General features: G+C 46.2%; 2 protein-coding genes across 7 annotated transcripts in view; both read right to left on the bottom strand.

The window, feature by feature from the left end:
• The window catches only part of sh3pxd2aa (SH3 and PX domains 2Aa), an 82,787-nt gene extending 63,763 nt beyond the window's left edge, over positions 1 to 19,024 (bottom strand). For 3 of the 6 annotated variants that reach the window (XM_076982903.1, XM_076982908.1, XM_076982905.1), the window contains exons 1-2: positions 18,304 to 19,021; positions 6,574 to 6,654 (exon numbers count right to left, since the gene is read on the bottom strand). In XM_076982903.1, coding sequence (XP_076839018.1) covers positions 6,574 to 6,654; positions 18,304 to 18,375 — 153 coding nt within the window. In that variant the 5' untranslated portion in view covers positions 18,376 to 19,021. Of the gene's footprint in view, positions 1 to 6,573; positions 6,655 to 18,303 lie in introns of all 6 variants that reach the window. The other 3 variants (XM_076982907.1, XM_076982904.1, XM_076982906.1) reach the window with 3 other exon arrangements.
• A 605-nt stretch (positions 19,025 to 19,629) lies between these two features.
• stn1 (STN1 subunit of CST complex) lies at positions 19,630 to 24,936 on the bottom strand. Its single transcript, XM_076982909.1, has 9 exons — positions 24,472 to 24,936; positions 23,989 to 24,084; positions 23,385 to 23,462; positions 22,862 to 23,020; positions 22,177 to 22,306; positions 21,512 to 21,674; positions 20,891 to 21,016; positions 20,609 to 20,681; positions 19,630 to 20,292 (listed from the first exon to the last, which is right to left on the bottom strand). The coding sequence occupies exons 1-9, from the start codon at positions 24,617 to 24,619 to the stop codon at positions 20,135 to 20,137; spliced, it is 1,131 nt and encodes a 376-aa protein (XP_076839024.1). The 5' UTR covers positions 24,620 to 24,936; the 3' UTR covers positions 19,630 to 20,134.
• Positions 24,937 to 25,400: the final 464 nt, after the last annotated feature.

The following is a 25,400-nucleotide window of genomic DNA, read 5'->3' as shown; positions in this document are numbered from 1 at the left end:
TTCCTAAAGTCCCCCTCTGTCTGTCTCCCTCCACTGTGTAAACCTCAATTAATTACATTCTCCCCAAAACCACTCGGGAGCAAAGAAAGAAAAACAGTCCACCATGGAAAACATCCATTCTATTGCCCACACTGGGCACCTAAATTTAGTCTCTCTCTGCCCTTCCCGCTCTTTCCGTCCCCCTCTTTCAGAGTACGTGCCAGACACCTTTTCTTGCTGACCTCCAACCAGCTTCTCCTACCAAAACCCGGTCCTCCACCATTATCCCAAAACAACCTCAACTGGCCTCAGATCAGCGGCAAAAGACTTAAAAGCCCCTATTGTCTCGGTGGGCACAACTGCAATGTCTGTTTCTGGAGCGTAGGTGCTCTCCGAAGCATGGCTCGCCCCTGCACGGCTGGTGAAATGGGCCTTTATCCTCCGCACCCTGGTCCGGGAGGACGGCCAACCACCCCCCTGCTGGGGCAGCTTCGTTCTGGGGCAGCTGGGCCATTGGCACCCAGAGGCCATTGGCACCCAGAGGCCATTGGCACCCAGAGGCCATTGGCACCCAGAGGCCATTGGCACCCAGAGGCCATTGGCGAAGGCGCGGCGCAGTCGCAACGCCACAGGGTCTGGACGCCCGTTATGGGCATCGTGGAAGTAGGCGCTGAAAAAATCTCACTCGCTGTGGGTGTTTCACCTCCAGACATCTGGCTACAGGACAGACGAATGTGCCCGAGATATTTGGAGGATCGGCAGATGGTTTTGAGGACGAGCGTGTGAAGAAGCACGCCACTTTCAGTAATGTGGTGTTGACGTTGCAAATGTTAGTGTGGATAGAAATCTAGAGATTATGAATCTCTAGATAAACATACATACACATACTGTATATATACATACATACATACATACATGTGTGAATATCCTGCGAATATATGAAAGTTAATGTATGAATATCCTGTAAAGATGAAGTGAAATACTAAAGGGAGACGTGAAGGAGACTCGAGTCATGAATCAGGCCTCCACACCGCACACCACAAGCATGTCGAAATATCCTGCAAAATCAGAGATTCCACAGACTTAACACGAGAATCCAAAATTATGTTTTCTCGTAGCCATACATAACGCCACCTTTATCTGCCCCAAGCAGTGCATGAATAGGAATCAATGCTTATGTCAATGAAGTCAAAACCTACGATACAAATTATAAAGCCTCTAAGTAGGTATTGTAAATGATTAATCAAGTAACAGTCCTACTTATTATTCTCATACAAGACTTCAAATTGAAAGAGACACATCATAAATCCAGTGTTGACAAGATCCCCCCTCCCCACACACACACACACACACACACACACACACACACACACACACACACACACACACACACACACACACACGTACACGCACACGTACACGCACACACACAGCCACCTTCTCCATCACTCCTCAGCCTGAACATGGCATACCGCTGATCCGAGCGGTTTTAAAATTCCCCTAAAAGCTCAGTCAGCCCGCCACAAAAATGTCAAGTACAAACTCAGCGACCAGATATCTTCTATCAGCTGGACTGACACTTGAAGAACAACAACAGAAAATACATAGAGCAGGTCACTCAGGAAGCCACAAAAATGAGTTAAAATACAACGGCTGAAGGTCGGGATATCAGCAGAACACAAGCTGGGCCCGAACCTAAGACCTTGCGGAAGACGGTCAAGGCTGCAAAACACTCAAGAACCACACACCAGGGCCCATGAGTCAGCAGGATTATAGCCCAAATAAGAACAGTAGCAGGATAGCTGGTCAGACCCAAAGCTCTTATGGCTGGGTTGCGGCATGCGGATCTTATAAACCAGTGCTTCTTATACCACCGAGCATGGCCTGAAAAGCTCAGCACAGTAATGCAGTAAAAGAAGCAGTGATAACGCTGCCGTATTTTGGGTCACAGATGGGTTATGCCTGCCGTACGCCAAGAGGCAGCGAGCACTCGTCGTACCGAATGACATCCCAGAAGGGGATGGTCGCTCCAACAGTGAAATTCCGACAATTAAAGACAATTAAAGATGATTAAAGATGCCTACGATGATTATTGCTACCAACACTTGCTCATTAGGGACTGGAGAAACGTTTGAGGTTTGCGTAAAGACATTTGGCACAAAAAAATAATAATAATCAGCATTTTGGTGCTAGTGATTGTTCCAGACTTGAGCTGTTTGTCGAAAACAGTTCACAGCTCGTGGGTATTCTGGAAGAGATCAACACCGATTCAACAGTCCGTGGTTCACCCCTACAGTGGAAACGAGGTTTCTACTACTCCATTTTCACCTGCTGAGTCATGCAGCTGGGGCCTGGAAGGAGTTTAGAAGGTGAAAGGCTCGAGGAACCCACCGCCCCCGCCTTATCTCCGCTCCTTCTCCAGATCTGTGTGGGCTACCAAGAACCTTGGAGAGCTTCTTCAGGCACACAGGCTGTACTACGGTGAGGATCCAGTGTCCAGACCCAGCCCTGCTGAACTGCTGTGGCCCAACGGAGGATCCTCAGACACTCGCCCCCGAACCCTAACCCTCACGGGTCTTCAAGGAGGTGGAGCCCATGTGCATGTGGCATCCATAACCCTGCCAGTCGACATCGTCTCTGCTCGACGGCTCAAAAATAACGTTTGTTGTTTTTACACAGAGCAGGGACCGTGAGGGAGTGGTCCAATCATGTTGGACCAGCTGTCAGGCGAGTCTCAGCACAGGAGGCCTGGAGCACGGCTAAAAGGCAGCGTGCTTCTCCAAATGCTATCTAGTACCTTTTCACAAAGTGCTGTGTTGTGGCTTTGCTATCCTACATTTGCAATACAAGCCATGTACACAAGCCAGTAATGATACTTCCTGTTTATGGAGCTCAATATGACTGAAATTAAATGCAAAATGAATACACAACCAGCTGACAGATAATAAATCGGATTAGATTACATCAAATTCAATTTTATTCCCCACTGAGCTAAGTACAGATACAAGGCCAATGAAATACAATTCTAAATAGACTTTGGTGCATCGTGTTATGAACTTTGGGTTAAGTGTGTGAACAGTAAAAATGCAGCATAATCATTTCAATAAAAATAATCTTAACAGAGGAAGGCAGCAGGGAAGCTGGGAACAGACGTGGGCCCCTGGACTTTCACGGAGGTGAAATATTCTGTTCTGTGCTTTCTGCAAACCACGAGGGATTACAGATAATAATCCAATTTGGATTTGGACTGTTGTCAATGCCAACTGCTATTTGTGAGCAACATGTAACTTTTCTGCGACATTCTACACTTCTGGGGTGTTCCTTGGTTGCAGCCAAGATCAAAAACTGTGATGGCTGTTGTGTTTGAAGAGCAAAATGTGTGTGTGTGTGTGTGTGTGTATGGAGGATGGGTTCTTGGTCCTCCCGAGGTTTCTTCATAATCCCCACCTAGGGAGTTTTCCTTGCCACTGCCACCTCTGGCTTGTTCATTAGGGATCTGGACCCATACAATTGTAAAGCTGCTTTGTGACAATATGTGTTGTAAAAAGCGCTATATAAATAAATTTGACTTTGGCAATATAGTGCATATATATATATATATATATATATATATATATATATATATATATATATATATATATATATATATATGTGTGTGTGTGTGTGTGTGTGTGTGTAAGTATTCACTCACCTTCCTTGACTCACATATGAGCTTAATAATAATAATAATAATAATAATAATAATAATAATAATAATAATAATAATAAAATCCCATTCCTAACCCATAGGGTTCAATATGACGTTGGTCCACCCTTTGTAGCTAGAACAGCTTTGACTCTTCTGGGAAGGCTGTCCACAAGGTTTAGGAGTGTGTTTATGGGGATTTTTGACCATTCTTCCAGAAGCGCATGTGAGGTCACATACTGATGTTGGACAAGAAGGCCTGGCTCTCAGTCTCTGCTCTAATTCATCAAGGTTCTATCGGGTTGACGTCAAAACTCTGTACAGGCCAGTCAAGTTCATCCACACCGGACTCTGCCATCCATGTATTTATGGACCTTGCTTTGTGCATTTGGCACAATGCAGTCAGACAAGTACCGTTCTCCTGGCAACCGCCAAACCGAGACTCATCCGTCAGATTGCCAGATGGCGAAGCGCGATTCGTCACTCCAGTCCAGTGGCGGTGTGCTTTACACCACTGCACCTGACGCTTTGGTGATGTATGGCTTGGATGCAGCTGCTCGACCATGGAAACCCATTCCATGAAGCTCTCTGCACACTGTTCTTGAGCTAATCTGAAGGCCACATGAAGTTTGGATGTCTGTAGTGATTGACTGCAGAAAGTTGGTGACCTCTTCGCACTATGCGCTTGAGCATCTGCTGACCCTGCTCCGTCAGTTTACGTGTCCTACCACTTCATGGCTGAGTTGCTGTCGTTCCCAAACACTTCCATTTTCTTATAATACAGCTGACAGTTGACTGTGGAATATTTAGGAGTGAGGAAATTTCACGACTGGATTTGTTGCACAGGTGGCATCCTATCACAGTTCCACGCTGGAATTTACTGAGCTCCTGAGAGTGACCCTCTAGGTGCTTAATTTTATACACCTGTGGCCATGGAAGTGATTGGAACACCTGATACTGATCATTTGTATGGGTGAGTGAATACTTTTGGCAATATAGCAGGGTTGCCAACTTTTGACGTTCGCTTGGAGTGAGCCGGTGGCTCCAGGTTAAAAAATAAACTGGATAAAAATAATAAAAATTAAAAAATAAACTGGATATTTTTTTTCGGCGTGAGATATCGGAAGTGTGGCGTGAGAGCGTGTGAAAACGGTCAAATGCGTGTGTCTCACGCTCAATGCGTGAGAGTTGGCAACCCTGATATAGTGTATATAGATAGATAGACAGATGGATAGATAGACAATTTTTTTATGCCTTAATGACAGTGTATAGTGGTAACATCAAGCCAATATTGATGGATTGTAGAGGAGTAACTATATGGCTTCTCTCATCATTTTCAGGCTAGTTTGACAGGGACAGCTGTTAAAATGGGTTAAAATAAGATACTGCATTACTGCAGAAGGTCTGGAAAGTCTCCTGCTACATCTCCAACAGCTCCAGCGATGCTGCTCCAACGACTCAACCCCAGAACTGGGAGTAACGAGTTGGTTCACGCCCCAGTAAATGGCGATGGCGTTAATGACCGTAATAAGACCTTCTCAGGCCTCAGCTGTCCAATGAATTCACGAGTCCACTGCCAACCCAATCGGATTTAGGTTCATGTCAGAAAAGTGGGCAGAGATTGGCCGTCTTGTAGAGGAGCGTGCCTGAAAACACCCCACCCGCCCCCCAACCCCAGAGCCGGCGGGGTGCTGACTGACGGCAGCCATCGGTTCGTCTCACTTTTGTCCTCCGTCTCGGGTCGGCTTGTTTGTTATTGCAGCTTTCCCGTAGTCGTCACAAGGACGGCAGGATCGAGGACGTTTAGTGGGTGGGGGGTTTTGGAGGGGGGTTCAGCTTGCTCAAGGCATCTCTTTAGTGTATCAATGGGGGCTTTGAGAGAGGCTCCGGTGCCCTGACTGGAACGTGGATGACTGGGCTTCCTCTTCAACACAGTGGGGGCTTTTGATAGAGGCCCATGAGTCCTGAAAAGGACGATCAGCAGAGATGAGCAGAGAGACGCCACGTTGCTCTGACAGTGGTCCACGTGAGGTGGTGTGACGCATCAATGTTGCTGTACATTCGCACATACGCAAGCGCGCAGAAAGAATATGTAAAGGAAACAAACTCTTGAAACAAAATATATTGCTGAATAATATTTAATACAGGCGTCCGTGTGTCTACACACACACATACACACCCTTCCCCTCAGGTCCAGCAGGGCAGGATGAATGCGCTTCTCTTTGGATTGGTTTCCACAGCAAACGTACGACCACACAAAGAGATCGCAAACCTCTTAAACGAAACAGCAAAGGTCGCAAAGGGCGGAAGCGTGTGTCATGAAAACCCTATTCATAAAAGTCAATCTGCAACCCCATCACTCTGGTCAGTAATGCATGCTACATTAAACGGTATTAAATTCGCAGCCTTTCGTAGCTACAGTATTAAATAACCTGTCAATCACAGCCTCAGCAAGAGGTGGAGAAAGAGACACAGAGTGTGCAAGACAGTGAGAAACAGATGATGTAGACAGAATTATAGTGCTTTTTAAAATGATAAATATCACATTTAAAACAGCTGACAATAGAAATATGCTTATGTACACACATATGTGAGTGCATATTATATATATATATATATGTGTGTGTGTGTGTGTGTGTGTGTGTGTGTGTACAAACGTCCAAATTAAATAATTATTCATTCACATCTGGCACAGGGGGCAAGAGAGCACATTAACTTTGTTTGGGCTTTGTGGACCCGCCGTCCCTAGAGGCACCTCAGACGTGTGAGCAAGAGGAAGAGTTTTGGGGTGTTTATATGGTGCAGCACACAGAGAGAGCACATGTGTGGGTGAAGGGAGGGGGGGGTGTAAGGTTAGAGAGAGAGATGAACTAAAGTGTAAGGAACTGCATATTCATGTGCTTTTTTACCTGAAGGTCAAAGAATTTGCTGTATCTCCTGTAGATGATGTGGGATGTGGAGTCGGAGTAGGTGACGTTGATGAGGTACACCTGCGGAAAGGACACAGACAACCACGTCAGCTCCGTAATTGTTAACGCCACTACGGTCCACACGCGTTTGTTAACGCGTAATCACTGCACCGCCCAACCAATCAGGACCGCGCTGGGGAAACGACTGTCCCCACAAATGTTTAAAAGCATCAAGTCTCGTCCCGCACGTCCCGTTTTTATACAGCATTCTCAATGTCACACACACACACACACACACACACACACACACACACACACACACACACACTTCTCTTTCCGTGGTTGTTTTCAATTCAGTCAATCTAACCAAAGGGAAAGGTGGAGGCGCCGATAAATCGTCTCCACGATTCCACGCGCCACGTTTCGTTGTCAATCGGTGGACATTCCGTCTCCTGCTGTGAGATTAAAACAAAATCCCATTACACTCGGAAGTACATTCTGGTGGTCAGCCGGGGTGCCCGCGGGGTGGGGACGGGCCCGGCGCCAATGAACGCCGCATTGTTCTTCCAGAGAGAGCGGGCCTTAAAGTCCACAGAGCACTGCAAGTCAACAAGACACCATGACATCATCCACTGTCGACTGTAAAGCGGGACTGAGGTTGCATGGTAAAACAGAGGCGTACAGACAGCTAGACGTTCCTCTCTGGAGGGTTTAATTAAGCAGTGCCTATACACCCCCACTTCACTCAGCACGCAATTGAGCTACTATACAAAGAGATGGGGCGGTTCCTTTTGATCTTATAATTGCGAGGCAGCTCGCTGTTATTTAAAAAGTGTTTGGCAGTGGCGGTAAATTAGAATACGAAAATACAGGTGGTATTTTGAACATTGTTGTTCATCCTATTTTATATCTCTTCTTAAATAAAGATAAACGTATGACCGTGTATGTATGTATGTATATATATATATATATATACACACATACACATTTTAAAAATATACTTGGACTTGTAACACTTGTACACAAATATATCAGTATGTACAGTGTGTGTGTGTGTGTGTGTATATATATATATATATATATATATATATATATATATACACACACACACTGTACAAAATGATATATATTTGTGTACAAGTGTTACAAGTCTAAATAATTGTCAGGCCGCGGTTCACACGATGAAGTTCCTGGTTAACATTCTGTAAGGCGTGACCTACATTTGTTCACCGGACAAAGCACGTAAATTGGCCAAGTACCACAAACGGCCGTGCTCACGAATTTGTCTTTTCCCTATTGGCGCGACATGTTTTCTTCACACTCGCCTCACTTATCCTCGCCTCGGGTCTTAATGTTTACAGCAGGCCTTTACCGCAAATCTAATAACCGTAGCAAAAACAGTGGCGTTAACAAACGCGTGGACCATAGCGACGTCAACAAACGCGTGTGGACCGTAGAGGCGTCAACAAACGCGTGTGGACCGTAGAGGCGTCAACAAACGCGTGTGGACCGTAGAGGCGTCAACAAACGCGTGTGGACCGTAGAGGCGTCAACAAACGCGTGTGGACCGTAGCGACGTCAACAAACGCGTGTGGACCGTAGCGGCGTTAACAAACGCGTGTACGCGTGTGGACCGTAGTAACGTTAACAAACGCGTGTACACCATAGTGGCGTTAACAAACGCGTGTACACCATAGTGGCGTTAACAAACGCGTGTACATCATAGTGGCGTTAACAAACGCGTGTACATCGTAGCGGCGTTGACAAACGCGTGTACATCATAGCGGCGTTAACAAACGCGTGTACATCATAGTGGCGTTAACAAACGCGTGTACACCATAGTGGCGTTAACAAACGCGTGTACATCATAGTGGCGTTAACAAACGCGTGTACATCGTAGCGGCGTTGACAAACGAGCCGGTCGCCCAGTTCAACCCGAGGCTCGCGCTGACGATTGGCTGCGCGGTGCCCACATGCGGAGTAGCCCGCGTTGGCACGCGCCGACTCATATTTCACTTAAATGCGCCGGAGCGGTCCGCTACACTCCTTCCAGTAATGAGTAGAAAGCTGAGCCAAACAAGCAACTCGTACAGGTTTCCTCTGACGAAAGTAATAAAACCTCAATTGCAAGTCCCAGGTCAGTTTTCCATTAGCTTCGGTAATTATCTCAAACTGTAAAACCTGACCTCCAATCAGCAGTTAACATGCCGCCACAATGTGAGACAGTTGTTAGCTTTATAAATTCAAACCGTCCGGTTGGCAGGTACATTTTCATACGATACGACGCAATGCATATCTGATACTTATTTACTCTTGTATTATTTCTTACTATTGTATTGTTAAATATTTTAATTTTTTAATGGTGAATGGAGGAACACCAAAGTAAGAATTTCATTGCACAGTGTAACTGCCTGTTTCTGCTGGGCACATGACAATAAATCTCTTGAATAAACATCAAGCGACATTAACACGCGACACCACAAGCCTACAACTAACTACACACCGCACGTCTCCCTGCCACTGGTGACAATCTCTTCACCTCCATATTTCAAAACACGAGCTGTGTCCAAGTTTATCCTGGATCCGAGGAGCCACACACTGTTTTGGCAAACTGTCTGGGCATGTACAGGAGCTCCCCTGGGTGCTGGCTGGCGTGATGCAATAGGCGCTGGGAGACAAAAAGCTGATGCGGGAACGAACCGTAGTGCACGTGTGACTATGGCAGAGGGCACGTGTGGTGTGGTCGTGTGTGTCGTGAGGGGCTACCATGATCGTTCAGATGGCACGGAGGGAGAAACGTGCGGGCCGCAGGTCCGAAATCGCACGTTTCGGACCACCCTGATGATCACTGCTACAGAACACTCCGATATGTTTGAAATACCTGGACTGGCTTCTCCAATGGCTTCGTAAAAAAAAAAAAAAAAAAAAAAAAAAAAAACAATGATAATTTTCATGTGGCAGAGGGTGTGTGCAGGGCTTGTTCTTGGAGGGCATGCACGTGGCCCTTCACGTGGCCCTGCGTTTGGGGCGCTAGACTCGGGAGACGTGGTGGTGGGAACTGAAGGAAATGCACACTGGCTGTGGCAGTACAGCCTTAAACCACCCAGAACACTGAAACAGGGAGGGGGGTGGGGTGAGTGAGACTCTGTATCTGTGAGGCTGTAAATAGCTGCAGTCTGTGTGTGTGTGTGTGTGTGTGTGTATTTGCTGAGCCAGAGGACCCCTCTGTAAATCTGATAGTGGGGAAAGGCCTTCAGCACACTGGTGCTAATCCCACATAGCGCTCATAGCTCAGCACCGCAGGCCTGTGCAGCCATCCAAACGGATACCTGCTTATCACACACTGCAAGCCAGTTGAGGGCATAGCAGTTGGTGTGTGTGTGTGTGTGTGTGTGTGTGTGTGTGTGTGTGTGTGACCACATACTTTATATAAGGCTCCTTGACCCGAGAGGCATTCAGGGAAGCTACCCATCCCTGCCCTACTCCAACGCGTAATTCCATAGCACAGAGCCACCTCATCCTGTGGGCGGGCAAAAGACGAGACTTGCCGAACCTCTCCCCCCTCATTGGCCCGTCGAGGCCATCCTCATGGCAACCACGGGGTGGGAACAAAATCGCTTAAACTCTGAAAATATCAGCCACAACCCAACTACCCCACGGTGCAGAAATAGAACGGCGTGGCCGGAGGGTTCTGGACGCCGGCCTGAGACACGCGGTGTGTTGCGCGGTGTAGACCATGGTGAAAGACACTGGGCTGCGTGCGCCATTTGCAGCCTTCCAAAACACAGCAGTCATCGTGGCCATCATGGCGGCCGCATCCATAACCGGAGTTCTGAAGGTGGGAGGGGCCAATGATAATCCCACATTTGCAAGCGGCAAATTAAAGGAGCCCAATCCGAGGTTGTGGACGTCTGTTGCCAGGCGGAGTTCAGGTCCAGCCTTCACCTGACATACTCGATCCAGCAAAAGCACTTCAGGGTTAAAGGGTGCTGGGGTGAGACGTAAAGCCATAGACTGTATACATCTGTTTACATCTGCTTGCTTACAGTGGAGTTAGTACTGCTACGTTTTTGGATACATGGTTGTTCATAAATCAGCCTGAAAATGAATCATCTAAAAAGTATGATTTTTTAAAATGTTTTTTTTTTTTAAGAAGTGGGCATAAAAATAAACGTAAACAGCTTTAAGTTCCTCCTGCTCATCTTTTACCCAGACTTCATGCAACAACCCTTCTCTAGTTGTGGTAAGAGATGTGTCAAAGCCTCCAACCGGAGACTCGATAAAAACCAGCGTCCCTGTCACTGAGACGCATACTTGTAGAACGTTCACACTCCCCCTCTCTCACACACTCACACAAGAATACCGGTTCTGAGATGGACCTTATGTTGAGTCTCCGGACGCATATTCCGCTGGGCGGAACCACACTGATGGAGCCCCGAACAGTGCGGTTCACGTTACCAGGATGGTGAAACGATTCAACTCAGTAAGGGGAATGCAGTCAAAGAGGTCCTCTTTCTCTCTTATATATATATATATATATATATATATATATATATATATATATATATATATATATATCTCACACACACACTAACACACAAAACAATGCCTTAAATTAGCGACAAACAACCTGATAATGCAACTAACCTAAAAAAAAAAACACATGTAATTACATGCTGAAATCACCACGAGCTAATTTCAGTCTCCCCACCTCCTTCCACATGTCTTTATAATTGCAGGCAATTAAAAATGAGAAGCAAGGATAGGCGTCTCCCTGTAGAGGAACATGCATCCCGATTCTGACACTGTTTCCCTGGTTTTAAATGGACAAGGAGTCTTGCCATCTGTGGGTATTTAAACTTTTAGCTTCAAGAAAAGCCATGAGAAAAGGTTATTTGTCAATGATGTGCAAAGATATTTCATCTTTGAAAACTAGAATTTCATGTCTTCATGCTACAAATTAAAAAGAACTACAACATGACACAACAGAGTCTTGGCCAACACTATTTCCCAGAAGCATTAGCATTCAGATCATCTTAAATAAGATAATACCTAATCTTTCATTTGTAGATTTTTGTGCTACTGTGCTTTATGTAAACCTGACCGTGATCGTTACAAGCACAGCAATAAAGCGGACCTCTGAATACTACAAGCAGACATCTATAGGAACCAGTTAGCTATGACCCTCTGACATGATGCGTTGGGAACAGCCTGAAGAGGAACTCTCATTTAGAACAGCTCTGATGAAGAGTGTTTGTTAGAGTGAGTTTAGTACAGTGTTTGTGAGTCACCAAGGCCTAAGATTCTACCTACTTCTAGACCAACATTGGGGGAACATCATTTGGAGAGTGATGATTTTATACAAGAAGTTTAACAAACACAGAAATGTATTTTCTGAACGATCTACTGTCGAGGATATTTTAGAACAACTGTGTAATTGTCTAAAAGCTATTAACTTATTAAGATTAATTTTATTTACATACAATGTGAAGGCACACTGCTATAATCTGGTTTTCAAACATTAATTCTGCTCTAATGCATTCTAATAATCAATTTAAGGATTTTAGTAAGCGCTCACAACAATAAAAAAGGCCCTCATCGGACGGAAAGCATAACAGCACTTTTCTTAGGTGGGGGAGGTGGTGTAAAAAACCTCAACGAAACAGAGCAAAAGGAGAAAGTACTTGAGATTGCACATGCTTACTCTCAGTGTTCCCGGTTCAAACAAGACCTCATTCATATCTTGTTTCCAATTAGGAGCAGACGCAGGAGACAAACACCTTATTCATGTCAGGCACTTCTGGGACATGCCAGAAAGAAATAAGGGGCAAAGAAATGTTAATTATGCGCCAGTGTCACATGAAGAGAAGCCGGTCTACTGTACGTCTGTCCAGAGCACCTTACAATAACATCTCCCGTGCATCTTCTACTCTGACAAAACAGTAACAGATTCCGACTAGGTTGCATTATCTGAAAACGAAACAAAACTTCACCAACAACAGCTACTTCTGACCATTCTGCAAGCAAGGTCAGGCACGGGAAACCGCTCCATCGCCCCTCAAAAGCCACCACATCTTTGTCTTCGAGCATTCGGACGTCAATTCAGAGGTAAACATGATACGTGAAACAACGCACATCTTTTCTCATTCCGAGAAAGAGCAGAGAAGGGAAAACTCACTAGAGAAAAAGTGGACAAGGGAAAACTCACTAGAGAAAAAGTGGAGAAGGGGAAAGTCACTAGAGAAAAAGTGGAGAAGGGAAAACTCACTAGAGAAAAAGTGGACAAGGGAAAACTCACTAGAGAAAAAGTGGACAAGGGGAAAGTCACTAGAGAAAAAGTGGACAAGGGGAAAGTCACTAGAGAAAAAGTGGACAAGGGGAAAGTCACTAGAGAAAAAGTGGAGAAGGGAAAACTCACTAGAGGCGAGAGCCGTCCTCCTCCCTCCAGGCCCACGTCAGGAAGAAGAGTGGAGGAGAGCTTCAGAAGACCCGGCGGGGCACGAAGATGGAAGGCCTCGCCACGGAAAGCTCCGGAGCCCCGCCTAAAGGACGCCTATTTAAAGATGCGCATAAAAGCCCAGCTAGCATTCATGTCCCGGGCCATAGTGTTTTCCCTGCCCACAAAAACCTCGACCATCGACGAAACGCTGGGAAAAAACGAGAAGCCCTGTGATGTGAGGATGAGTGTTACACACATGGGGATGAAATCAGCAGGGCAGCGCTGAACTTTTTTTTTTTCCATCTTCTTCACAGAGAACCATTATGTTTAGACCTATAGAGCAGCACGGGCGAGCGTTTGATGGATTCAGCAGTTTCCTTTTTTTTCCTCCTTTCCAACAACCCGACTCCTGATACAACCGACCAGCTCGATGTGTGAGCGAAGAATCCTCAGATCCTCTAGTGGTCGCCCACCACGCTCCGAGGAACCCGCCCTCCCGCAGGGACCGTTACCGGAGTGTGTCCAACGCCCAAGCGTTCAGCGCTGACTAGCGATACCGCAGGTGACGGGAGGCGGCGAGGAGCCCAGACGCTCACCTGCACCGAGGGGGCCGCGGCGAGCCGTAAGACGCGTGTCGCTCCCGCTAGCTCCCGCTAGCTCCCGCCTCTACCGCCAGGCCTGTTACTAATGGCATCCTGGGAAGGGGGGACTTCCTGCAGGAAGTCATTATCTTGCTAATCATTAGTTTGGCAATGGCTACACGAGGGAGCTGAATGAGATGAAGGGGATTCACATCAGGCACGTTAGGGAGGGAAGGAAGGTGGTGAACTGCAGTGCTGACATGACTATTACGTAACAGCGTGTTAAAGTTGTGCAGCACTGTTGTGGCCAGGTGGGTCCTCGTCTAAGGTTTGCACAAACTCTGTGACCCAAATCCTCCTCCCCTCATTGTGGTTATTTCCACCCTGTGAATGACCTTTGATTGCACCCTTCACCTCCCTTGTTAGCCACACACACACACACACACACACACACACACACACACACACACACACACACACTCCTGGCAGAGGAAGTGGAGCTGGAGCACACAGTATTTCCTGGAGAAGCGGAGGTGGAAAAGTGTCGATTCAGCGGGGTGCCTTACCTCACTCACCCTTCTCAGTCTTTACATTTAACTCCAATTCAACACGCGCACTGACCTGCTTCACCTGACCCAGGACCAGTTCCCGATCCTGCAGTGTTAAACCTCACATAACATTGACAGCCTGACTGACCTCAGGTCAGAACTCCATAAACTAATAAACAGGGGCTGCACAACACGGACAAAACGCTGTATTGATATTATGCTGCTGCATATTGCACATCGTAAATCATAGAGAATATTAAATCAAGTGGCTAAACTTTGTGCATATTGATTCATGCGAGTGCTGTGAATTCATCCACAAAAGATTGTTTGGGAATTTCTGTGAATTCTGGAAATTTCTTGACCAGGACACTCACAGGCAATAAAGCCACAGCTGACAATACTCTAATAGGCTCATTTGTGCGATATCAATATTTCAAAGACGAATTTAGTGAAAATAAACAAGCGGTACATAGTGTGACCTTGTAGCATAGGTCGGCTTTTCCCACTACAGGCACACCATCATTTGCTGACCATACAGACATTATCCATCTCCGCTGGGTCATGTAACTTAACAAGGGTCAACCTGGCCTTCCCAGAAACATTCCTTTGAGGAAAAGTTCATTGGGGCCTTCAAACAGTGACTCATCGTGCCAAATCACAGTGAAGCTTTTGGGTTTGAGAAATCCTCTCACTGCACATGGACCTTACGCTCACATTTTATGGCTCTAAACTACATTTAGCCCTCTGAGCATCACGCTGGGCGAAGGCATGAAACACAAACCCAGAACCAAAGCTCTGAGTGTGCGTTCCGATTCAGGATCACGTCCATATAAACACGCTGATGAAGACGAAAGATGAAACCAAGTGTGTGTGCAATATGGCCAAAATTTAATACCACAACACTTGAAGACAATATGATACACAATACGCATCACAATATTCCTGAGATTTGCCAGGAAATTATGTAATTTCCTGACTTCTGAGTGATTATGCAGAGGAAAAAAAACAAAGACATGATCACCATCAGCCAGCTCCGTATAGGCTCATGAAATTACCACAGATTAAAATATCAGATGATATCAGACAGCAAAAATTAAGCAGTCATCAGATTTTCTCTATTTTCACTATGCTGCTGCTCTTGTGGGGCTTCGTTTCTTCATCTAATCTTGTTCCACGAGTCTTTCATGAGATTTCAATCTACCGTTCATCTGTTCATCTGTTCAAGCCGAACTGGAAACGGCTCTGTTGATATGTGCAAATTTGCAGTAATCTCCATTTTAATTGCATATATCAGTAACCACTTGCATAAAATTCCTTCAGAGGTACATCTTGCCAGTGTTACATCACTACCGCTGTTTACTCTCTCCATAATTGGTATCTCTCCATAGTTGGTATTTATTTTTCCATAAAACAAGCAGCCAATACGATTAAATGGTCGACAGGCAATGAGAACACTCTGCTGCCCACCTCTAGGTGAAAGACAGGGCCCAGCTCAGCTAGGCGTGTTCCAGCACCACACGCTGGACCCGGGATGTCTGACCTCGGCTCGGGAAGAGCACATATTCATGGGCTGAAGGCACCACATCTTTATGGACAAAGGCCCACTATAAACGCCACAAGAGACAAACACTACAGGAGAGATGAAGATGTGGGAAACGGAAAGCGAATGACGGACAAGACCGCAGAAGAAGGAGGAGGTGGAGGAGGAGGGCTGGTCGAGGACCTGCTGGAGATGGTCTGACAGAGCGTCCCACCCGTATGGAGGTCTTTCTGATATGGGGTCAGCACTCTAGCTTGTTAGAGCTGGCGCTGGTATTGATGTGTTAAAATTTTAATAGGCGGAAAGGGAGAGGAGAGAGCTGGGAAGTGCCCAGAGAACTTCAGGAGAACCAGAGCAGAACGGCCACAAAGAGCTTCAGGAAGTGTGAGGGGCTGACAATGGCCGTCTCACACACTCAAGCACACACACACACACACACACATTTCTGTGTGAACACACACTTCTTGGAAATGACAGTTTCTGATGGTGACAATGGCAGAGCCTTGAGAACACAGAACAATGACCAAAACAACAAGCCCACTTCACGGTGCCATACACACACTACGTTTCTCCCCCTCCGACACACACACACCTCCTTCTTCCCAACGGCGAGCCAGGCCAGTGACTAGACCGCTTTCAAGATCCGCCATCTGCCTTGTTGCTCACCTCCGCAATCAAACACACTGGACCTAGCAATTAAACACACAAACTCCAACAGGACACAAACACAATACTCTGCTACTGACAAGAGCAAATGTGCGTGTAGCCACAAACACGCCAAACCCCTTCAGAGCTCCCCGGTAGCTGTGGCTTCGACCGGACAAAGCCGACAGGCGCGTATGCCCGCGGCGTGGCCGTCCAGCTCCGAAGCGTGTCACTCTCAACTTCCTGTCTAGCAGCAGAACCGACGGGAGGAACATCCCCCCCCCCCCCCTCCCTCTTTCCTGTCTGGCTAGCATCGTGCAGCTTACTAATCGTGACCAACCTGCGACAGTCACGCCGAGTGTGAGTGGTGCCTTCGTCATCGGCCAAAGCCGCACCTAAAACTGACCCGGGAACAGTGTTTAAGGCCACACGCACCTCCCCGCCACACAAGTAAGGAAGTGGGTGCAATTAAATCTCCTCTTTGGGAGTGAGAGGGGGGTGAGTGTTCAGATCCTGCACTTTTAGCACCTCTCCTCTCAGAGGATGAGCGTGTGCAGATGTTTGACAAATACAGGAGGTTTACTTTCTTCTTCTTCTTCTTCTCTCTCTCCCTCTGTGACTTTCTTAATTTGTCTCCAGACTCCAGACAGTGAGGCTGAGGGATAATTCCTTCTAGATTCAACTCACAGTCCCCCTGCTCCCCGAACGTAGAGGGAGGGGTGCACACATGGCGGCTGCAGCGTTGGTGGGAAAACACCTGGCTTTCGGCTGACCTGGGATCAGCCGGCGCTGGATTTATCTTCATTCCAGGGCTGGGAAACCATATGTCAAGTCAGCGAATAGAGGTGTGATCAAAAACCACAACAGTGTACAAGGGATTATGGACGCCTTCCAGTTAGGTGGATTTCATGCAGCTCTCTGCAGGTTTGCTGATCTACAAATCATTGCTTCCCAGAAAAGCTGTTGGCATAATGATGAAAATAGCTCAGCATAATGAGTATTTAAATCGTATCTGTTTTGATATTCACCCCCCCACCCCCCCACACCCCTCCCCGTTGGCAAAAGTTTGGTTTTCAAGTAAGTAAAAAAGGTAGTGTGTCAAAAGGTAGTGTCTATAAGAAATACATTTTCTTGAGGATAACCGAAATACAGGCAAGAATCGGTTCTGTGACTGGACACACAACAGCAGTTCAGAACCTGGACTCGTGGCCGGTAGATGTGTACGAGTGTTTCTGTTTTACCTTCTGGACATAAGCACAGCAGGTAACACAGCCTGCTGCGTGTAAATCAGTTTTCAAATCACTAACACCTCTCTGTGGCCTCGTAGGCACATTTTAGAAGGCCATATTCACTTATGATCCACGGCATGGTTTCTTCGTGGTCATTCATGAAAAGTAGGCAGGCTAAAATGATCTCTAAAAGCCAAAAAAAGCACCGTGAGAAACACCGATCAACGGTTACATGGAGTTACATGTAATGTTGTTACCACAAGCCTGTCACGTGGTCAACAGCCATATTTCATTTGACAATGTTAGAGATGTTGGATCTGCTGGAGATGTCTGATCTGCACGTGTTACAGCTGCTGGCTGTGACAGTGTTGCACAGAAAACAAGCTCGATTACTATAAACTGTAGGCGGGCTAGAAAAGTTGAAACATGTACACAGTGTCCGCTCGTGACCCATTAGGCTGTTACCTCCAGATTCACGTGCAACACACACATTGATTAGATGACGTCATGGTCCGCTATTCCCGAACAGGCTCATCTTCATCAATATCGGCCCGGTTCTGCCTCGCGAAACCCGAAAGAAATGCTTATCGGTGAGATGTGAAGAGAAACCGGACCGACTTCTCGTCTAGCGTTCGGCTGTGGCTTTCGGTACACAAGGCGGGACGCGCGGTTCTGTCTCGTGCGGTCCAACATGCGTCGGTTCCGACTATGATGGCAGGTAAATGGATGTAGCGTTAGGCCTACTCACGTAGTGCTTGGACGGGTGCCGTCGCTTCTCCACGTCCACGACTTTCACGTCCAGAACTGTCCGAAACTGCATCTTGAACCGGAGGCTTGGAAATGCTGGACGGAGAAATGAGCAAATAATCCCGACAGGACGGCGGCTGCAGCGGGTCGGTAAACACGGTACCGAGGAGGTTCGTTCCAGTAATACTGCTGCTGTTTATGGACCCAACTGTTCCCACTTCGCCCAGTAAAGCGGCTCTTACCCGAATGTCCAGCTGACTTGTAAGGGTTAAAACTTATTGCCGCCTTCCCGAAAAAAAAACCCGAAACGAAATCGATTTATTCGAACACGAGAATATCGATTTCCCCTCAATAGCGTAAAATAATCCCAAAGTGAGACGTCCTCGGTCTGGTGGAGCCGCGGTAGTATTGGACCGCTGCGAGATGATGATAATAAAAAAAGGGCTATCTCCTAACTTGAGGACTGGTGCCCGTCCTTTGTCTGGACCACAATAGCCCACCTAGACCCAAGAGGTTCTGGTTAAACGCACCAGAAAGCCCGGAGACCGGTGCTGTGGGCTCGGTAGGCAGCGCTGGGCTGTTTAGTGCAATGGGCCGGGCTTGATTACGAGCTGCAGTTGAGGAACCGTTCAGAGGAAAAGGGGATTTGTCGGAATCACCACCTCCTCCTTCGTGGAACAGAGTACAACCAGGTTGAGTTTCCCCTCACCCCGGAGAAACGAACCTACGCGTCTGTGCCTGCGTTTTTATTTAGACGGGAAAACGTCAGCGCAGTGAGGTCGTTTTGGAGGAATATGGGTTCTGTCTAGGGTACCTGGAAAGTGAGCAGAAATTAAAGCGCAAAAAAATAAACGGGGTGTAGTGTAATGAACAAAACACACTGCAGAAATGGCTCGTCCACTCTGACAGCAAAGTTCTTGAACACACGTCGGATTATTCCAGCAGCGTTGAGTTAACAGTGTCTGCTGCCAATCGGGTGGGCAGTACAGGAAAACTGCATAGATACAGATATTCTCACGGACACTTATGGATTGATTTGTTCACGCTGCCATCCTGTGGCAAAAGTTCGCACATACATTTTTGTATATGATTTGTTAGTTGAGGTGTTGGTTTAGACACATTTTAGAGAAAATTATCTTCGCCTAATGGATCATTTGTAGCGCCATTTAATATTTTCCCCTTCAGTGTTGTAAAAAAAAGTTTCACTGCAATCACAAATCAAAAGGGATTCCAAAAGTCCCGTCTCCACAATCTCCACCCAGCCCCACTCTCCCATAATCCTGATGTGACTCACAGTGCTAAAGGTGTAAATAACCAGAATTCCAGCTTCACATAATGCTTTATTCCATAGACCTTGCCAACTTAACAAAGCAGTAGAAAGATAAAAATGCTCGATAATTCTAACACTTTTTTGTAAATGGCAAAGAACAGGTTTTCCTTGAACAGCTTAGAATAAACTTGCATTAAATTAGAGTACCTTAAAGGCTTGCCAGATGTGTGTTTATGAAAATTGGCTTTAAAGTGTTCAAAAGACATAGTGGTATGTTAGTAAGTTATGGTCCATCTGAATTCTGCATAGCACAACCGGATGGTGTGACATGTACACAACAATCTACTATAAAAAACTAACATGAGTGACTGCTGAATTTAAATAGCCCAAAAAGTGGACAGGATGCTCAATACTGCAGAGTCAGAACTTTGGTCAGATGCTTTAAGGGTTTTTCATGTCACTTTATCGTTCTGTGTACTCAAGGAAAAAACCTTCGCAGCCGAGTTGTCCTCGCGGAGACGGGTCTCTGGACATCCAAGAGTGGGCGTCCCACAACGTCCCATTACAGGACGGTGTAATGCGAGTCCATTGTGCTGATGATGTCACTGTTGCACTCCAAGAATTTGAGTGCGACCTGCAGGGCCGCCCTGCTTAGGTTCCGGCTGTAGCGTTGTCTCGTGCTGGACAGGATGTGCAGGACATGGCAGCCCTTCTCTGCATCTGCAAATACACGGGAAGCAACGATCGGCATGACGGAAACGGCGGCCTTAACATCGAACCGCCACCACGTCACACACTGGTTCAGATTATTGCTTTATTCTAGCATCCTACCGTCCTGGACCTTAAGGTCGCCAGGACTGCACAAGCTTGGTTATTTCCTTACTACTAGCTCAATAATATGTCCGTATGACAAGCAAACCGCTTTGTGATTGGAGTCAAGAACTGAAACTATCCAGGGTTCCCCCAAGGGTCACTACTCAGCTCCGTCACAGTTTCTCTCTCTCACACATTCAGTAAGCAGGGGAACGAAACTGACATTTCTCCCTTTTGGAGTCTTCTCGTAAGATGTCTATGATGGCAGCAAGCAGGTCTTTGTCCTGTTCGGTTACCTACAGTGAACATATAGGAGCAGGACAATAAGTCACGTAAAATCAAATTATATAATACTGCTAATATACTAATTAACCTTATGGCATATCGTTTAGTAAATACTATAAATTGCAGTAACTGAATTAGTCTGGAACCACCCATGGTTCCTTGGCATTTAAGAGGTGAACAACAATAGCATGAAGACATTGTGCTGGGGGGTCGTGCATACATTGTAAACCTCATCTGGGGACAACACTTTACGGAATATCTCCCCCTCGTCCTGGAGAAGCTTCAGCGACTCCTTGAGAAGGTTCCAGACCTGCGTGGCAAAGGGCAGTCCAGCAGCACCCGACTCCTAGAACCAAACCCAGAGCACACGATTAACCGACTCAGTTCATTAGAGTTTATTCACCAATTTGATTCGCAATTCTGAATTTGATCGTTGCAAACTGTCCGCTTACAGCGGGCCACACACACAAGTAAAGAAATGGAGATCTTTCAAAAGACGACGTGCTTTTTGAATACCTTTCAGCATTGGTGGATTTGCATCATATGGAGCACCTGGAATTGCTCAAGAGGCTTTTATTTTGACTAGATTAATTACTGCATCTGCAGAGTGGAACTATTTTTAGCGTCTGATACGCCGCCACTCTCACCTTCGTCACTTCATTAGTACGTCTGTTGCACCAGAGTCCCTGCAGCAGACGTGCTAAAATCCAGCAGGTTTTAAATGACATCTCTATCTGGCCTGACCAGAGTTGTAATCTGTGTTTCGCCCACTTCCTGTTTTCATCAATATGTAGGTGCTAAAAGCGGAGCCGCTGGGGCCGGATGAGGTCGTGCGCTCCACCTGTCCTGCTGACGAGGTCACGGCAGGGCGCTGGACCAGCGGGTGCAGGAGGTACTCCACGTCGTAGGGCCGAAACCTGGCCACCTCCTTCTCTCTGAGGAACTCCTTCAAGATGCGAACTGCCTGGCCCAGGAGCAACTGGAAATCGGACGGCCCGCCAGCCCTTTGTGGGTGGAGAACATACAAATGAGCACATTAAACCAACTACAGAAGCGTTGTGCTAGCATGTCCCTCGCTGCACAGTATATTAGTCTAGAGATTAAGGTAGCCAAATAGCCTCGTTCTCACTGAAAGGGTTCTCATGTGTGAGAGCACAAATGTTGTTTGTTTCAATTAACCAGGCAACTCATAGGACTGCAGGATTTGAACAAAATATTAAACTGTAATTATGTTACTAATTATTTCCATAACTCTTGTAATGTATTAAAACTGAGCATCGTTCACTTAACATTTTATTGGATGAATACAGTTATTCATTAAAACACACAATATTTACTGGGGACGTCTGAGATTGGCGGTGATCCTCACAGCGTGACAACAGAAAACCTCAACTGTGATTTGTCATAAACCTCATTTGCATATCATGACCTCATGCAGCCAGTACTAGAAAGGTCGACCGCACGATGACCTGTGTAGTCGGCGTGACGTCTCCCTACATGACTCACTGAGCAGGATTGTTTGAGCCGGGCTGGTGGGGCGGGACAGAGGACGTCCTGTCGTAGCAGTCCCGATAGAGCTTTGGCATCTCCAGCATGCGGGATATCTGGGCGGCCATCACTGGGTCCCTCACTTTATCTATGCAGATGAAGACACAGAGCAGACATGCACTCATCACTCTGTTATGTCAGAGCCCAACCTGAGGGTGCAAGTAATGAGGAAATGGTGCCGTAAACCTTTGTGCTATTGTGACTAATAAAGATTTGATTTGTTAGAGGACAGAGATATCCAAGAACCAGTCCAGATGGACAAGGACACAAGCCATCGGAATGCTCCGATTAGACTTTCTTGCCCTAACCATTTCAACACACAATACGGGTTTCTCTAAACAAGTACCTGTACATCCACCACCAAGACTGCTGAGCAGACTTTCTGCACACACACACTGCACACACACTGGATATTTCACATATTGCGCTCACAAATGCAACAGGTTAGCTTTGAGAGTAAAAAAAAAAAAACAATGCTATAGACATTCCTGAACTAGACCTAATCTATGTGCCGTTTCCCCACCAAGGACCAAGTCTGGTCCCGTACTAAACTCCAGTGACAATGGGGAAATCTCAGTTGGACGTTAGTGGGGTAGGTGCATCCTGTGAAACGAGTCAGCCACACGGATCCCGAGTAACTTACAAAAACAGGAGGCCATGATTTCCCTCTGCTGGCGCGAGGTCTTCACGGTTCCGCGTACTCTGAGAACATCTCCAATCTCCAGCGCACAGATGCTCCTCTGGGTTTCCAGCAGCTTCCTCAGCTTCTCCTCCACGTCAAAGACTCCGCTCGGTCCTTTACCTGCGTCCACAACGGTATCACGGTGGTTTGATGCACCAGAGTAACGTACGTTGCCAACCATGAATGCTTGCCATTGCAATACGAAGATTAACAGAAATATAAGCTAAAGATAGCTGAACAACATCACTGATGTCTAGACCTGTACCAAATATAATCTGTTGAGTTGCCCAAAACCAATAAAGCCTGAAGGACCAACTTAGCCCATATTTAAATCAAGCAGTCACTTTGCTAATTTGGGAGTTAAAATCGATTACTGCCAAACGTGAATTAATACCAGAGTCACTCCTCTATCGGTTCTGGTTGTTCACAGTCGATTAAAGGTGGTTTAGTGGTATAAACACTATTACGTGTTTTTTATGCTTACCCTTAACAGAGTCTCCATGATCTCTCCACTTCTCATTTTTCCAGCACAGACAGTTGATAACTCCAGTACCGTCATCCACTGGACGTTCAGCACAACCGTTAATGAACAGAACACAAAGCACCCACAATGATCACATCTGATGGAATAAATGCAATTTGGCTGGTTTGGGGTAAATTTTCACATTAGCCCAGTGGAGTGCCACAGAGTCAGAAACACTGCACCAGTTTCAATGGATTCTCGCTAGTTTTCAAAAATTCTCAGTTCCTATGAGCAGGGCTCTCAAGTCTCACGCATTGAGCGTGTGACACACGCATTTGACCGTCTTCACACGCCACACCTCCGATTTCACACAGCGAGAAAAAATAAATAAATCTAGTTTGTTTACCTCCGATCCATATCTATGTCGCCCTCCACTGGCGATCGATCGCGATATACAACGTATACAACCCCCCCCCCCCCGCTCAACAACTGACGTTCGCCACCCCCCCCCCCACCCCCCCCCCCCCCCCCCCCCCGTCAACAACTCTCACACTCTGGCATGAATCCAAAACTTGAGAGCCCTGCTATAAGACTGCTGGCTGATAAAGACATGACCCGGGCTTACCTCCATAACAGTAAAAGTCCTCTCTCTCCCGTCTGTATACAACAGTGCCCAACACGTCCACCTGGAACACTGGGTGGGTCTTATAGAAATAGATTCCTGCAGGTAATCGAGGAAAAATAGCCGTAGGTGAGAAACCAGGTTACACACAAACACATATTTAAGGAGTCCAGCTATTCTCCAGGATATGCAGGTGGAAGGTTCTATTATAAAGGTCTGGCATTGTACTAAATCCTGCAGCACTGTTGGTGTTTCAATAATTACGTTTCCCTTCACCCACCAGAGAAAGAGATTCAAGGTTTCATGTTTCTGGCTAGGGGTGACATTCTGGGAAATGTTTACGCTGGACACCTACCTGAACAAACATGCAAACACTGAAGTGATTACAAATGAATATGAATATGCAAATGAATATGTGCTACACGTTTAATAGGACGCTAATGAGCTCAGATTAAATCCCAAAGTTCACGTTTGTTTGTACTGTACCTGGAACTTGTCTGGATTCTCTCATTTGCAGAATGTCTTTAACGTACAGCCTGGCAAAGGCTGAAAAGACAGGGTCCATTCCCCAGAGTAGGGAGGGGGTCTCTTCCTCAACATCACCTTTATCAGTGTCCATTACACATTCATCCATAAATATCTACTCTACATCACTGAAGACAACATCACCACAATATCCCGTTAATCCACGTCAAGCACAGCTTAATCGTGTCAAGCACAGCTAGGTAGGCACACACACCACAATGCAAAAGGCTAAGGTAGCTAACTCACTAACAACTGTCTAACTAGCCAAGTCACTCGACTATTTACCTGCCCCTCGATTATTTGCACATACATGAGAGCTTCGTTAGTGTTATAACCCTAATAGTTCACTAAACTGGATAAACGCATAACATTAGCATTAGTAGCAACAGGCATGACCGTAGATATAGTATGCCTAGAGCAATTTTGGACTTGGTAGTCAAACACATCGCATATACCGCCACCTAGTGTCGAATCAGGTCAAGACGTCTTCATATTTCCAAAGCACTGAAATGAAATGCATAGTTTAGCATATTCAAAATATGTATTATTAGCAGTGATGCAAATAAATCACAAATAACTGGTGGCAATTAATATGGCAATGATAATATGAAAACATGCAGTGACATACTGATACATATTTCATGGCATGTTTCACTGAATCAACCAGGTTGCAATAGCTAACAATAAATCAATAAAGCAAAAGAGTGGAATCGATAGATAATGACCAAGTTAACTTAATTCAATCACTATGGTGTGTTTTCTCAACATGTTTATCTAAGATATGATTCTGGTTATAAACATTTGTAACAAGAGCAAAACGAGTCATCACAGGGCTTAATGTTACCCAACTCTTCACAACCCTAGGTGTCATGTCTATAACTATTAAAGTT

The sequence above is a fragment of the Brachyhypopomus gauderio genome, chromosome 20 (genome assembly GCF_052324685.1).
Source record: "Brachyhypopomus gauderio isolate BG-103 chromosome 20, BGAUD_0.2, whole genome shotgun sequence".
NCBI classification, from domain to species: Eukaryota; Metazoa; Chordata; class Actinopteri; order Gymnotiformes; family Hypopomidae; genus Brachyhypopomus; species Brachyhypopomus gauderio.
The sequence above is the reverse complement of the archived record's forward strand: the minus strand, read 5'-3'. Positions and strand labels throughout refer to the sequence as shown.